Source organism: Astyanax mexicanus, chromosome 12 (assembly GCF_023375975.1).
Source record: "Astyanax mexicanus isolate ESR-SI-001 chromosome 12, AstMex3_surface, whole genome shotgun sequence".
Classification (NCBI taxonomy): domain Eukaryota; kingdom Metazoa; phylum Chordata; class Actinopteri; order Characiformes; family Acestrorhamphidae; genus Astyanax; species Astyanax mexicanus.
This window is the reverse complement of record NC_064419.1, coordinates 7,581,627-7,598,624: the sequence shown is the minus strand read 5'-3', so window position 1 is coordinate 7,598,624 and position 16,998 is coordinate 7,581,627. Positions and strand designations below refer to the sequence as shown.

Below are 16,998 nucleotides of genomic sequence, written 5' to 3'. Positions count from 1 at the left end.
TATTTCATATTTTATTCACAGCTCTGTGAAGGCTGGAGTGGCATTTCCTGTGGGGCTCAGAGTTGCCTAGAAAAAGGGGAAGAAAACAGTAGAAAAAAACAGAGATAAACAAAGCGATAAAGTAAACACACACATCACAGTGATATCTCCCCACCAACGCTCATCCACCTTCATCCCTGAGCCCTGCTGCAGCCCGGGCGCAGCCTTGCTGGACGGAGCGAGTGGACGGGAGTTGCCTGAGGCGACGGCGTGGATGGAGATGAAGCGTCCTTGTGTGGCGGATTGGCTGCACTCGTGAGGAAAATGCAGAGTAGGCTGGCAGGCGAGGGTTGGGTGGAGTGCTGGGGATGATGGGGTGTTTTATTGCTGACAGTCAGACGCACTGCTGCTTACTGCTGCCGCTGCTGCTGCCACTGTCTGGCTGGCTGCCTGCCAAAAAAAAGAGAGAGAACCCAAGCGGAGAGATAAACCTTTAAAGAGATAGTTTAGTGCAGAGTCAGATACACAGTGCCCAAACTTACACTAAGATGTTAGCTTTTAGCAGTTAGCTATGGGTAGAGTTTTACACTGGAGCTGTAAGGCTAGTGTAGCAAACAAATAATGGAAGTTATGTACACCAATTAGCATGGTGCTAACTGCTAACATAGAAGTAAAGGGGAGGTATATGTTTCTAATAAAGTGACCACAGTGATAGGAGTTACAAAAGGCAGGGGTTTCTAATAAAGTGGCCAGTGAGTGGAAACACAGTAGGTAAAAGGTGTTTCTAATAAAGTGGCCAAAGAATAGACATACAAAGTAAGTATTTCTAATAAAGTGGCCAGCCAGAGGGTGGAAGCATATGGTACTAAAGTGGCCAAAGTGGAAGCACACGGTAATTAGAGTGGGTGTTTCTAATAAAGTGGCCACAGTGATTGTAAGTACAAAAGGCAGGTATTTCTAATAAAGTGGCCAGCAAGTGGAAGCAAAAGGTGTTTACAGTAGCTGTTTCTAATAAAGTGGCCAGTCAGTGAGTGGAAGCACAAAGTAGTTGCAGTAGGTGTTTCTAATAAAGTGGCCAGTGAGTGGAAGCACCAATTAGTAGTAGGTGTTTCTAATAAAGTGGCCAACCAGTGAGTGAAAGCACAAGGTAGTTACAGTATAGTAGGTGTTTCTAATAAACTGGCCAGTGAGTGAGTGGAAATGCAAGGTACAGTAGGTGTTTCTAATTTTTAGGTGTCCAGCAAAGGTGTTTCTAATAAAGTGGCCAATAAGTAGACATGTAAAGTAGGTGTTTCTAATAAAGTGGCCAGCCAGTGAGTGGAAGCACAAGGTGGTTATAGTAGGTGTTTCTAATAAAGTGGCCAGTTATCAAGTTGAAGCACAAGATAGTTACAGTAGGTGTTTATAATAAAGCGGGCAATGAGTAGAAACGAAAGTTTTTTACAATAGGTGTTTCTAATAAAGTGGCCAGCAATTGGGAACACAGAAGGTAGAAGGTGTTTCTAATAAAGTGGCCAGTGAGTAGACATATAAAGTAGTTTTTTCTAATAAAGTGGCCAGCCAGAGGGTGGAAGCACAAGGTAGTTACAGTAGAGTTACAGTATATGTCTAATAAAATGCCCAATTAGTGGAAGCACGAGGTAGTCATAATAGGTGTTTCTAATAAAGTGGCCAGTCAGTGAGTGAAAGTGTAAGGTAGTTATAGTAGGTGTTTCTAATAAAGTGGCCAGTCAGTGAATGGAAATGCAAGGTACAGTAGGTGTTTCTAATTTCTAGATGTCCCTCGAGTTAAAACACAGAAGGTGTTTCTAATAAAGTGGCCAATAAGTAGACATGTAAAGTAGCTGTTTCTAATAAAGTGGCCAGCCAGTGAGTGGAAGAACAAGGTAGTTACAGTAGCTGTTTCTAATAAAGTGGCCAGCCAGTGAGTGGAAGAACAAGGTAGTTACAGTAGGTGTTTCTAATAAAGTGGCCAGTCAGTGAGTGGACGTACAAGGTATAATAGGTGTTTCTAATAAAGTGGCCAGTGGGTGGAAGCATAAGGTAGTTACAGTGGGTGTTTCTAAATTCTAGGTGTCCAGCGAGTTAAAACACAGAAGGTGTTTCTAATAAAATGACCAACCAGAGAGTGGATGCACATGGTACAGTAGATGTTTCTAATAAAATGGCTAGTGAGTTGAAGCACAAGGTAGTTACAGTAGGTGTTTCTAATAAAGTGGCCAGTAAGCAGACATATAAAGTAGGTGTTTCTAATAAAGTGGCCAGTCTGTGAATAGAAGCACAAGGTAGTTATAGTTTCACTTACTGACCTATGTTTCTTATAAAGTGGCCAGTCAGTAAGTGAAAGCACAAGGTAGTTACAGTATGTTTCCAATAAAGTTCCCAGTGAATGGACGCACCAAGTATTAGCGGGTGTTTCTAATAAAGTGGCCAGTGTGTGGAAGCACAAGGTAATTCGAGTAGGTGTTTCTAATAAAGTGGCCAGTCAGTGTGTGGAAGCACGAAGGCAAAAGTTCCTTCTAAAGTGGACAGTTTTTACTGTAGCATAGCTGCAGTATATCAGGTGTGTGTTGTTATATTTTGAGCTGTAGTTTATTGTTTATTGTTTATTGCTGCACATTCTGTACAGTAAAGCTCTGGTACGCTGTTAGTCCTCCATTAGTAACTGATATAATCTGTGATATTCATTTATTTAGATGGCTTCCTTCCCTCTTCAGTTAATGTCTGTGAATAAATCTGCTGAAAGCTCGAGCTAAGCGGCAGCCGGCTGGTTTTACCTGAGTGTAATTGCTGCCATTCGTCTCCATTAAAAGGGGTTTTGCCAGACAATAAAAGAGTGTTTGTTTTTTGAGGCCGTGTGCGTTCCGTAACGCTGGCTGTAATGGTCTTTGCTGGGAAAAGGCTTGCGCTGGTGACGTTTATCTATTTACTGAGAGCGTAGATTTATTTTCTACTGTTTTTAACGTTTTTTTAATTTAATGAACATCTTTGGGGTCGGCCCGCAGGCCGGGCACCATGCGGAGAGCTGACCTCCTCTGTTTATCTCTCCTTCTTGCTCTGACTCGACCTGGAAAATATATTGGCAAGATGTTTTTAATTTACAGCTAAAAGAAGCCAAAACTCTCCCTCTCCTGCACTCCTTCCTCGTTCTGTTGATAGGCATCTCCAGTTCCTGAGCTACAGAGATGCACTGTACTGATAACTGTGTAACTAATTCAGGATTCTTACTCTCATAAATATTTCAGTGTTTCCCATCCAAGATCTTTAAAGACTTTTCCCAGTAAATTTTACAATATTTTCATACATATATTTACCTTAAAATGAGAAGTATGCATGTTTTTTTGGTAACACTTTCTATGAATGTCATCTTTATTAGACGCTATGTTATGAACCACATTCATAACATATTATAATGCATTCATAAGGCATTATAGACATGGCTATAAATGTTTATAAAAATGCATAACCCATTATAGCCATGTTTGTTAAGCATTATGACCTGTGATCATAATACATTATAAGTTGTGCTTATAATATATATGTTAAAGTAGTATATCTCTATCATTAATAATCTAGTCCTATGATGAAAGTCTGGCACTTTACTTAGAGCGCACAAAGACCTGTTATAATACCTTATAATTGACTATAAGTAATAGTATATTCAAGACAAGAATAGTTTACAAGTGGTTAAAATATATTTATAGGATTATTGAGGGTGTGTTTATAAGTTGAAAGCTTTTTTAGTCATGATAAAGTCTGCAAGCTGGGACTTTCTTGGTATTGATACATAACATGTTATAAACACAGCTATTAATGCATTATAATCACAGTTCATGATGCATAATAAGCATGGCTATAATGAATTATAATTTTTTATAAATATGTATAGCCATGTTTATAATGCCTTATGAATGCATTATAATGTGTTATGAGTATGTTTATAGAGTCTTATAGAGATGACATTCAAAGAAAGTATTACCGTTTTTTTTTTTTTTATTGGGTTATATGATTTTCAAATAATAAAAACTGTGCTTTATATGAGTTTTGGCCACTTTATTAAAAGCACATTCTAGCGTGTACTTAATTAGAAACACCCAAATATCTTGTGCTTCCAATCACTGGCCACTTTATTGGAAACCCTTACAACTACCTTGTGCTTGAACTCACTGGCCACTTTATTTAAAGTATCTATCTACTCTGCACTTCCATTGATTGGCCACTTTATAAGAAACACCTAACTACTGTGTGCTTCCAATCACTGTCCACTACAGTTGTTTTATGCTCTATTTTTTCCACTGGAAATTATAATTATAATAATAATAAACTATTTTGTTGCAATGGTTCAATTCCAATACATAAATTACTTAAATTATCTGCTTTTTTTACAGTTTTAAGATATGTTTGTAATTGTAAGGAAAATAACCTTAAAATGTGAAAAAAAAATGTCTGTAATATTTCAAAAAATTTTGTTATGCAGACATATATCAAGAGTCAATCACTGTACTTTAACCCTTTTAGACCTGAATTATGTTTTAGTGATGGAAAAATATAAGAATGCAGTTTTCTGTCTGTAATGAACACAATTAAGGCACTACTATCCTAATATAAAATCTGCATAAAAATGTATCCAATTAACTAAAACTTTTATTCCATAACATGATAAAAAAGTCTTCTGAATCACAAAGAATTAGTAATAATGAGCTTATGTCACATTGCCTCATTTGTTCTGTAGTGCTGACATGCTCTAATAACTTAAGAGCTGATTTTTATTTGTCTAATGCAGTGGGCGGGGCTAAGCTACTGTTTCATTGGCTGGTTTATTATTGATTCTAATGAACAACAGGTATTATTCATTGTTCTGTGCAAAAACAACAAAAAAAACTTTACGATGTCCATTGTAATTGACAAAGGGTCTGAAAGGGTTAATACTACAAAATTATACAAGAAAATAAAACTTTTTTTTTTCAATAGCAGGAGTGTCATTTTTTTGTCATTTCAGATATTTCAATAACAATTCAGAGATTCTCAACGCTTTGTAGTTTTTATTTCTATAAAGGCTTTTCCCACTTAATTTAGCTTATTTTTGTTTTGTCTTTCAAATTTTTCTTTCGTTTTCGGAAAATCACTTTAAATGAACAAGAATAGATTTTTTAAAGACATTATTCATTGGTTTTAATATTAAATAAAATAAAATAAAAGGTTTTCTTTGTTAAAACTAAAAAAGAAAAATTGTCTCATTGTGAAAAGGTTTGTCTGTAATTTAACAAAACAATGTGTCGAAATGCAGACACATACATCACAGTCAAATACAGTTAAAAACTGCAAAACATTAGGCAATATAGTTTTTTTTTAAGTTTCTCATTAATAATTCAGTGGTTACTTCTCCAATATCTAAAAATAACTCTTTACAGCTTTTACTGTAAGTCCAAACCTCTCTAATCTATCCCCCTGGCCTTTACCTGTTCATAACAAACAGGACATTTTGTTCCACTTATAAATAAAGTCTAGAATTTGGCCGCTTTTCCACAGCAGACTTTTTCCACAGGAGAGTTAATGTTGCGAGGCAAGAGGAGGCAAGGCACAGAGATCCTTTCAATCAGGAAGACAGTTATTACAGCTATTAAAATTACTGTACACTTTAGCTAATGAGCATAATTAGCCCCTCCACCAATGGCGTAGCTTCTCGATGGTGCATTCCATCTCTCCTACTGAGATATAAATGACTCAGCCTTGTCGAGGATGATAAAAAGAAGGTAAAGTCAGAGTTACGGCTCTCGGTTGGCTATGGTTCCGTTTAACGACGCTCAGTTTGCTGTGGCTGTGCTTATTTTTTCTTGTTTAATGAGTTTTGTGTATTTTTCTGTTTGTGTGTCCTCAGGTCTCCTTCAGGAGAGTTACATAGAGGAGCCCGACGGCCTGGTTTCCGTCAACCTGCTGGTTCTGTCTGCAGTCTCTGCGTTCTCCACCGGGGCAGCCCTCTCAGGCCTTATGGTCTGCTGGATCATGACCGTCAAGCACCGGCAGCGCTCCAGAGGAGGAGGGTCCGGCCCTGGAGGCCGCCGCAAATGTGAAAAAGAGCAGAACATGCTGGGACACAGGCGCAGCGGTTCTGTGATTAGCGTGACACGGATCAGTGAAAGACCTCACTCGCAGGTTGAAAACCTCTTCACCAATGGCTGGCCCAAATCTGGCGAGATGGACCCGGGACTGCCCACTCCAGAGCAGACCCCACTGCAGCAGAAACGACCTACGCCCAATGTCCACCTCCCAGACTCGGACTGGGACCAGAGCCAGACCTTCATCACCCAGACTGGCCCGGCTAACACCGCCGTTTTGTACCTGAGCTCTGATTACCTCCAGGGCAGCAATGGAGGCCGACAAGAAGATCCGGGTGACGTGGCCCCACATGCTGAGAGGCAACGCTATCTGATACTGTCTCACCCTCCCATCCAGAGAGAGCAAAGCGGCCGACCTTCCGCTCCAGTGACCCGTAACTCCGCCGGAGACTATCGCCCGGCCACGCCTCAAGAATCACCCGATCGTAGGAGGGTGGTCTCGGCACCCACAACACAGTCAGATTATGGGGAACCTCCACGCTGGTCCCACAATGGGTTCAACTATAACAGCAACAATGGCACACCGACTGGACACCACCATCACCACCCTTATCCAGTACAACCACGTACCAATGCATCTTTGGTGCGGCCCTCCCTCCATTCCAACAGGGGGCACAACGAGATGCAGGACTACAGCCACTACAACTTGGGCAAGACTTCAAGCGAGCGCACTGCCAATGGACAGTGAAGCCTTGATTTTGTCCCTTGGACTCCCGCTGACTCAAGTTTAGACATCGCTTTCCTGCCGTGACTTCCCACTTTGCCCAAACTCTCTCACTGCCATCCGGTGTCTCTGAAAGTCTCCTTCCTTCACCAATGGGATTACAACTAAGAAGGTCCAGCACTGAGAGTATAAGACAGAGTGTACGTAGAGTGGAACTTGCATTGCCCAAAGTTTCCCTCCAATGATCTTTAGCACTTAGTACTCTGGCTGGTGGCCTCTGCTGCCTCCTGACTGGCAACTGGTCAAGTGACTGCAAGCGCTCTTCAAGCACCTCTTCAGGAACCAGGATATAAATAAATCAATTAATAAATAAATAATCGGTATACTGTGAACTGGTAGGTGAGCGTCCAGCGAACAAACAGTAGCATTTGCGTCGGAAAGCCTCTCTCAGCTGACTCGCGCTCAGAGTGGACGTGATGGCTTTTTCCTTGCCCTCTGTTATTTCTTGTTTGTTTGTTTTTTTATTCGTTTTACTGTGGTCAGCAGACACCTGTGTACAAGCTACATGCGCCCGTGTGTGTTTGTATACGTACTTCTGATATAGCAAGTGAGCGCCCGAGGGCACGGAGCCGTCACGTAATCCCAGGCAAGTCTAGATAAAGCTAATGGACGTGATGTGAAGACAAAGAGGAGTCAAGGAGTCTACCCACACTGGAGATACTCTATGAGCCTGATCTGATGTCAACTGACTCTTTCCCTTCCCCCTTCTCTTCTACAACCCCCTTTTTTCCTGTGTTAGGAAGCAATCAAAGACAACTGCCATGCGACTCGTCTTCGAGGTCTAAAGACTTTTGTGCTTTTTCTATCAGACTGTCGGTGGGTGAATGGAAGCAATGGAGGCTTTGCCAACTATTGAGGAATCGATGGGATTGCTATTGCGGCAGCAGAAGGCTGGAGACTGCTCCAGACGGCAGGGAATCCGCACTGGGACCTGCACCCTGGAACCTGAACCCAGGAACCTTGATTGTGGGACATGGGACACTGGGAATATTTAGAAATAATAATATTAATAACGATAGTAATAATATTCACTGCGGGGTGGACTTGTTCGGTTTGTGCCTGTGAAACCCAGCATAAATGTTTCTGATGTGTGTTTGCTGCTGGCTAGAAACACTGAGGGCTTTTGTGAGAGTCTGTCTTTTCCTCTCTCTATCGCTCTCTCCCTCTCTCGTTCTTTCTGCCTCGTTGACCTGACCTCCCTCTCCCTCTCTCTTTCTCTTCTTTCTCCCACTCTCTCTTTCTTACTTCCTGGCCTGCCCGATTTGACCTCCCTCTTTCTGCGGAGTGAAATGTGAGCTTGGCTTTAGCTCTCTATCTCTCCGCTCGCTCTGTCTGTCTGTCCCTCCGCCGCTGGGGAATTGCGTTTGGACGAGGCTCGGGGACACTGAGGCTCTTTGTGCCGACCAGCCAGACTGGCCCATCCCAAACAAACAGCCGTTAAAGAGTCAGGCCTTCACAGAAATCCTGCCACTGGCCTGGTTCAGGGGAATATCAATGAGGGGCCAGATGACTGCTGCGCGAGTCCTGGATCTTTGGATCTTAGATGTTAGGGCAGGAGGTCCATATGTACTTGCAAAGGGGTTACATGCATCTAAGGAGCCTTCTGCAGTATTCTCCTATTCAATTCATTTTAAAAGCAAGTATTCAATTAGCATGACGGATGGAAAACAAGGCAGAATGACTTCCAGAATGCTGTTACTGCTAGGAATGGACCACTCACTGAATATAAGGGTTTAAAAAAGCTAACACTTTTGACACAGCCCCTTGACCTGTGGTTTCTTTAAAAGTTTTTGAATTAGCTGTGCTAAGTTGGTCTAGGTAGGTAAAAATACATCTGAGCCATAGTAAACATAGCAACCACCTGGAGTACCATAGCAACCACCTATGATAAACATCTATTTTTCATCCTGTTTACCCTGTAGTAAAAGCCTAGCAACTACCTGGAAGCTTGTTTTTCCTAATGCTAACACCACTTTTTCTAAATCATGTGGCTTTAAACAAAAAAATGAAGTGTCTGAACATGGATTAGAGACAAATATATGTTCATAGAGCAATCAGAAAGTCAGTATCAGGTCATTTAGATCAGATTGGGACACGGATGAGGTTGGCCCTGGTGTAAAAATAGTACAGGCTGCACTGAAGGATGTCTAGACGCCAGTGTGGAGCGTTGTGCACCTCAGCTTCTCTTTCCCCTAAATGTTTGTTTGTTTCAGGGGTCAGGAAGACACGGAGCACTGCTTTATATCCGTCTCTCTCGCCCTGTCTCTTTCGATCACTCTCTCTTTCTTCCAGTTTTTTATTCAAGCCATCTCATGCCCTCTCTGACACTCTGCTGGGAATAATGACCCAGATGACCCACAGAGGGCAGTACCGCTCCTGGAGGATTCACAGTTCGGTTTATTTGGCCATTTGTGACCTCAGTGTTGTGCTGAGGCTGGGGAATGAGAGAACGAGAGAGAGAGAAAAAAAGAAAGATAGAGAGAGAGTGCTATTTGTGCAGACTGTCAGATGAGATCGAATCAGTGAAGTTAATGCAGGGGCCAGTCTTGTGTTACCGTCACTCCCTATATTCATCTCCGGCATCATCTACTGCAGCGTCAGGGGGGGGTTGGGGGGGAGGAGGTGTCCTCAAAAAGATGCAGGATCCACAGAGTAGTGTTGTTAGGGTTGGGGTGGGGTGTAGTAAAAACTGTAATGAACTGTAAGCAATAAACCATTCTAGGAAGTCTGAGACATTACCCAGTATGGATATATATAAATGAATACATGTATATGCTAAAGAACTCTGCACTGTGGGATATGCGGTCACTCTCTGTTTGCATGGACAGTTCTAGCCAGAAGCCACCGTTTACCATCATTACCACTCCACATTAGTGTGAAGTCAGTCCCCCTTTCCAGTTCTAACCGAAGGTGTGGAATTCTGCAGTTATTGATCTGCAGAGCTTTGTACACTTTTTAGCACCATGTTCCTCGGCACTCTGACCACCTGCTCTTTAACTTTACCTAATCTGTAACTTTACGTGGTCGAACACCACACTATGTAATTTTAAAGTGGTTGGATGGTTCGCTCTGAAATTTTTTAATGGGTGGATGCATCGCTTTGTAAACGCTCTGTAACTTTACTTGGTCAGACACCCCGCTCTGTAACTTTACTTGGTTGGACACCACACTCTGTAACTTTACTTGGTCAGACACCCCGCTCTGTAACTTTACTTGGTTGGACACCACACTCTGTAACTTTACTTGGTCAGACACCCCGCTCTGTAACTTTACTTGGTCAGACACCCCGCTCTGTAACTTTACTTGGTCAGACACCCCGCTCTGTAAATTTACTTGGTTGGATACCACGCTCTGTAACTTTACTTGGTCAGACACCCCGCTCTGTAACTTTACTGGGTCAGATACCACGCTCTGTAACTTTACTTGGTTGGATACCACGCTCTGTAACTTTACTTGGTCAGACACCCCGCTCTGTAACTTTACTGGGTCAGACACCCCGCTCTGTAACTTTACTGGGTCAGATACCACGCTCTGTAACTTTACTTGGTTGGATACCACGCTCTGTAACTTTACTTGGTTGGATACCACGCTCTATAACTTTACTTGGTTGGATACCACGCTCTATAACTTTACTTGGTTGGATACCACGCTCTGTAACTTTACTTGGTTGGATACCACGCTCTGTAACTTTACTTGGTTGGATACCACGCTCTATAACTTTACTTGGTTGGATACCACGCTCTGTAACTTTACTTGGTTGGATACCACGCTCTGTAACTTTACTTGGTCAGACACCCCGCTCTGTAACTTTACTTGGTCAGACACCATGCTCTGTAAATTTACTTGGTTGGATAGCACGCTCTGTAACTTTACTTGGTCAGACACCCCGATCTGTAACTTTACTTGGTCAGACACCACACTTTACATAGTCTTTTACCGCACTTTGTAACTTTACGTGGTCGGACACCCCGCTCTGTAACTTTACCTAGTCTTTTACCGCACTTTGTAACTTTACGTGGTCGGACACTCTGCTTTTTAACTTTACTTGATCTGACACTTCGATTTGTAACTTTACGTGGTCGGACACTCTGCTTTTTAACTTTACTTGATCTGACACTTCGATTTGTAACTTTACGTGGTCGGACACTCCGCTCTATAACTTTAACTAGTCTTTTACCTCGCTTTGTAACTTTATGTGGTTGGACACTCGGCTTTTTAACTTTACGAGATCTGACACTCCGCTTTGTAAATTTACTTGGTTGTACACGCAAATCTGTAACTTTACGAGATCTGAAACCCCGCTCTTTATCTTTCCTTCATCGGACACCCCACTCTGTTACCTTACATGGTTAGACACGCCACTCTTTAACTTTACATGGTCGGGCACTCTGCTCTGTAACTTTACTTGGTCGGACACCCAACTCTGTAACTTTACCTAGTCTTTTACCTCGCCTTTTAACTTTACATGGCAAGACACTTGGCTAAGTTGCTGCGATTTCTAAATGCTTCCACTACTGAGGGTGGAATATCTAGGAGATGGGAAGACGTTTCACCAGCTGATTTGTCGCAGTGGCGCCATGCTGTTACAGTATCACACTGGAATCAGTCAGCTCTATGGGACTGAATGGAATCCATAAATTAAGTAATTAAGAGATGTATCCCAATACTTTTGTCCATATAATGTATATCAGATATACAAATATCTGCTTTAAAATATGACTCCTTTATAAAGGGTTTATAAATGGTTATTAATTAGGTTATAAACCATTAATAAGCAGTTACAACACATCAATAGAAAGAGCAACAGTGGCCTGCTGTGTACCAAATAGAAACTCCAAATTCGTTTTTACTGTTAAACCTCAGACCTTATTCGATTCTTATCTCACTTTGTCTTATTCATCAGCATCATTAACATTTTTCTTAATAACTTTATTTGTTTAACTATAATAACATCTTAAATGACTAAACCGAGTTATATTATTTTATTACATATCTTAAAAAAGTAATCGACACTGTTGTTCTTTCTATTAATGTTTATTAAGTCCTTATTAATGTTTTTTTTATTTATTTACAACTTTATTTACAACCATTAATAAACTCTTTTATAAACCATTTATAAACCCCTTATAAAGGAGCCTTATTTTAAAGTGGTACACTTCACAGTGATGGAAGGAGGGCTGATTAGCCTGTGCTTTGTTTAGACTATGCTCTCTCTCTCTCTCTCTCTCTCTCTCTCTCTCTCTTTATCTCTCTCTCCATTGCTGTGCCACTAGGCGTGACATGCTTGATTAGGCCGAGTACATTTCAGCTTTTAATGTGGTGATGGGACCAACAGGAGATCCTCAGAGACACACATCCTCTCTCTCTCTCTCTCTCTCTCTCTCTCTTTCTCTCTCTCTCTCTGTATCGTGATGCAATTGCATTAAAGCCTGCCAGCAGATCCCGGGGCAAAAGAGCTCGGACACCACAGCGAGCGAAGAGGCTGCATCCCAGCCAAGGCCGAGTTCGGCTGCAGTGCACGTGATAATGTGATTAACCCCCACGTCCGCGGGGTCACGCGAGCCACGTCTCCGCTGTGGAAGTAGGATTGTCTGGGAAAGTCATTCAGAAACACAGCAGCAGTTAGTTTCCTGGTGTCTTCCAAACCAATTCCAAACCCTCTACAGGATCTGTCTATACAGAAAAAAAGGCAAAAACGGTCCGGTGGGTTTCCCAATAGGTTCTTAGCACTCTTAGAAGATTCTTAGATGGTCGAGCGAGCTTCACATTGAGCTCCCTCTCTCTCTCTCCAAGTTAAGATGTTCTTAATGCTAAGATGCTTTTGGGAAACCGAGCATTTAAAATCTTAGAATTACATTTAAAATTAGCACCAGTTCTAAACCAAATATACACAAGTCTAAAGAAAAGGAGATACACCATAAATAAAAGTAAAATTAAATAATGTTTATAATAAAACTTTGAATGTTCTTAAGTAGATTTTTAATAGTAGTAGGAGTAGACATAGTAGAAGTGAAAACTGTTGCACAGCTAATGCTGTTCCCACAGGTAGCTATGCTATCCCAGGTGGATGTTATGGTGTTATCTAGTGCTTGCTCAGTTAAGGGCTTGCTCAGAGTGTGTCATTGTATTAGAAGGTGGTTTGTGTGGTATTTCAGTTGATTTCCATGATGGTTGCTAGGTGGTTGCTAGGCAGTTGCTACGGTATCCCAGATAGTAGCTCAGATGTTACCAAGTGGTTGCCGTGGTATCCAATCTGAATGGTTAAGAGATGTGTCAGAGTGAAGAGTCTTCTTAATACTTTAATGTTCTTCACCAATTTGATTAATATAATGTAATTCATTGGGCACCATGGGCTCCAGGAATGGAAGTCTAGGACTGGAAACTGGATTCAGTCTCCAGATTTGGGGTCTCTATGCTATAAAAAAAAAACTGTCATTATCAAAAACTGAAAACAAAAACCCAACATCTAAAAAACATCACTTAAGATTTAAAATTCTTTTGCCTATTTATTATATTTATAAGACTTCAGTCTACACCCAAACTTAGAAACTATATATTTTTTGGAAAATGACATGGTGTTGGGTATTTTACCACAGCAATGTGGACAGATTAATCTTTATTTAATTTAATTAAGCTTAAATTAATAATATTAATCACTGAGCATGCAGCAAGTGGCTTGGTTCTGATGGGATGTTAAAAATCACCATTTCTAACCACAAAATAATAATGAACCAGGTTAACCAGACAAGACTGTGGACATGGCAAACACCCACCAGCCACACACTATGCTGTGACACAAAAATCACATCATATTGATAATGACCCATTTATAGAATCTGATTGAATCACTAAAACTGTGTTTGATTTAATACATATACTAGTGCATTTTAAAAGTTAGAAAATAATTGAAAAGTTACTTTATTTCAGTAATTCAGTTTAAAATGTGAAACTCATTTATTATAAAGATGTATTAAACACAGAGTGATTTAGTCTCAGAAAATTTCAATAATATTTGAGACCAATTGGTACTTTTAGCAGTTTGGGCATTGTGCCAAGTCCTGCTGGAAAATGAAATTATTATCAGGGGTGCCCCAATTTTTTATACCACTGAACACATACATATATATTAAATACACTGTAGACCAGGGGTCCTCAAACTTTTAAACTAAAGGGCCAGCTCACTGTTCTTCAGTCTTCTGGGGGGCCGGACTAAAAATAAACATTAAAAACTATTTATCATGTGATACTGGTTGCATAATATATGCTATATGTGTAATTCACAATGCAGACATTTTAATGATTTATTAAGTAATAATTTCCATTATCCTACCTCATACAGTGCTTTTCCATAAGTTAATGTGAACTGTGAGCCTGCTTCTGGCTGACAAGACTGTCAATGTCAGGTTCCATGTTTGTTACTCTGTGTAGTGGGAAAATGGCAGAAATTTTTCTCCTTCACATGTTTAAGGAGGAGACCCAGTTTTACTTCAAAGCGCACCATCCGTGGTAACACTCACTAATTTAGCCCAGTCCAGATCTAAATCCGCCACCGTTTGGTGAACTTTCCTGTAGATGTCCTCTCCTGTTGTCGTTCCCTTGATGCTTTGTAGTCCAGCAAGCTCCTCTGTGACTTCGAACTTATCATTAGTTCCGCGGATGAAAATCAACAGTTGCGCCGTGTCACGCATACGTTGCTTTTGTCAAGAGCCAGTGAAAAGGAGCAAAGTCTTTTTGTCTGAGTTTGCAGTTGAAGGTGCAAATTGTCGCCCATTTCTTCTACTCTCCGTGTAACTGTGGGTGCGGATAGACTCACCGCGCTGAACAGGTCCGCCTCCTTGACAACCGCCGTCAGGCACTGTTTTACAAACTCTCCGTCGGTGAACGGCTTTCCACTGCTAGCTATTAGCTTGGCCACTTGAAAGCTAGCTCGAACTGATTATATATTTAGGTGTTTTTGCTTTATAAAAGAATTTTGCTGAGTCTCCAACACATGTTTCAGTTTTGCTATTTTGTCTGTCCTCACCTGCCCCGTCAGACAGCCGAACTTGTCTTTATGGCGCGATTCATAATGGCGGCGCAGGTTGTATTCCTTAAACACGGCGACTGACTCCTGGCATATGAGACAAACAGCCTTTTCTTTACATTGCACAAAAAGGTAGTCAGAGGTCCACTGTTGATTAAATACCCTGCACTCAGAGTCGATTTTTCTTTTCCTCGACATTCCGTCAGATGTGAGTCTCAGAGCTCATGCGAACAGCACAGAGCGAGTGGTAGTATGTTGTCTGATTACCGTGGGAAATAGCCTTCTGTTTTTTTTCATCTGTCTACGGAGACACTCGATGGCCAATTGTCATTTTTTTTACTGTTTTTTTCCCCCATATAGCTAATGCTGCTTGCGTGAGGGGCCAGGGAGCAGGTACTGCTGTTGGAGCTAAAGGGGCCGGTCAAATGAGCGCAGGGGGCCGTATGCGGCCCGCGGGCCGTAGTTTGAGGACCCCTGCTGTAGACGATTAGCCGCAGAGCTCCAGCCGGGGCTAAAGCTCCCGCAGACTCGGGCACTGAATCTTCAGGACAGCAGCAGCGTCTAAAACCGGGTCAATTTACTCCAAAGCAAACAAAGAGAGAGAGGACTTGAGTTTTAATGTTTCTTTAAGTAGTTCCAGCCAGTGGAGCAGTAAATGGGGGTCCGCGGAGCTGTTAAATACGGCCCCTATCTCCAACAAAAGCCGCCCTGTCCGGAGCACACATTTCACAAGGGCCCTCATTCTGCTGCCTCTAATTAAAGGCCTGTTTGTGAATACAGTGTCCGAACGGCCTGAGGCTACGCCGCTGCTGTTTTTTCTCCTTTTTATTTCCTTTTTCTTGTTTTCCTTCTGTTTCTTTGAAATCCAGGAGAGTTAATCTTCCCCCCCTCTCTTCCCCATTTCATCCCACCCCCCTCGAGACATAACCAGGCAGAACTAATGGGCCACTCTGGAAAAGAGCGCAAACCAAAATGGAAGGGAAAACAAGGAACGCCCGCGAGGAGAGCGGCTTATTTTTCACCCAGCAAACACACATCTGTGAATAAAAGCACAAAAGAGGGATTTATTTGCATTTTGTAAAGTTGTAGAGAACATATTAGCCAGCACTGATCTCTTTTTTTATATAAATATTATTTGTTGGTTTGTTTGTTCGTTTGTTTTCTGTGATAATTGTTTTAGCTTGGGTTCCCGAATTTTAATGTTCAAGTGATTTTTGACTCTATTTTTGATTTCTTTGGTGTGTGCATTTCTATGACATTGACAATGACAAAGACAACAAGGATGAGGATGGTGGTGATGAAGATGATGATGATGATGATGATGCGATACTGTGAACCGAGTCTCAGTATTTTGTTCCAGATTTGTTGAATAAGCAATGATTTTTGGAATTTTCATTTTAATTCAGTCTTCGAAAAAGAAAAAGAAAAAAAAACAACAACAAAAAACAAGCAGATTCAGATTTTCTCATTTAAAAAAAAAAACAAAAAAACGAACGAAGAAAAGATAAAAAAAGAGTCATCTTTTCTTCTTTATTTAACAAAGTGTGCACCAGAACGGGGTCATTCAAGGTCATGCCCCCCCCCCCCGCCCCAGGTCAACCCCCCCCCCCCCCCCCCCCAAGTGTCCATTACGTCAGTGCTTAAATGTAATTTAAGTGGACTATCTGCATGAACACATCCAGTCGATGTCGGTGCACTCCCCGCGGTGCACACTAGGGGGCGCTAGGAGTGCCCTTTACACTCTCCATCAATCAGACAGTCACATGCATGCTCCTGAAACCAGCCACACACTAAATAGTACAGTGAGAACTCATACACACACACACAAATACACACACACACACACACACTTATATATACACACACACATACACACATATATATACACACATACAGAAGGGAAGGAGAACAGTGGTAAAGATGATAGACACTCTTGTAGTTAAAGTTGGTTGACTGTCAGTAAAGCATGGAGACTGTGTGCTGTTGACTTTTCTTACTCTAATAAACCACATCAACTCTCTCTCTTTCTCTTTCTCTGTTTTTTTTTATCAGTCTTTCTTTCATCCCTCACTGTTTAAAAAGTCTCATTTGGAAAATTACATTTGTGTTTATATATATCTCCACATTTGAATAAAAGAAGTTGATTTTAATAGCAG

General features: G+C 41.4%; 1 protein-coding gene across 2 annotated transcripts in view; it reads left to right on the top strand.

The window, feature by feature from the left end:
• sema6bb (sema domain, transmembrane domain (TM), and cytoplasmic domain, (semaphorin) 6Bb) overlaps positions 1-16,998 on the top strand; it is a 222,662-nt gene that overhangs the window by 195,955 nt on the left and 9,709 nt on the right. The window contains exon 17 of one of the 2 annotated variants that reach the window (XM_049485716.1): positions 5,858-8,758. The exons of the other annotated variant lie outside the window; for it this stretch is intronic. Within the exon in view, the coding sequence (XP_049341673.1) occupies positions 5,858-6,783 (926 nt within the window). The 3' untranslated portion in view covers positions 6,784-8,758. Of the gene's footprint in view, positions 1-5,857; positions 8,759-16,998 lie in introns of those variants that run through there. 2 annotated transcript variants of the gene reach the window in all.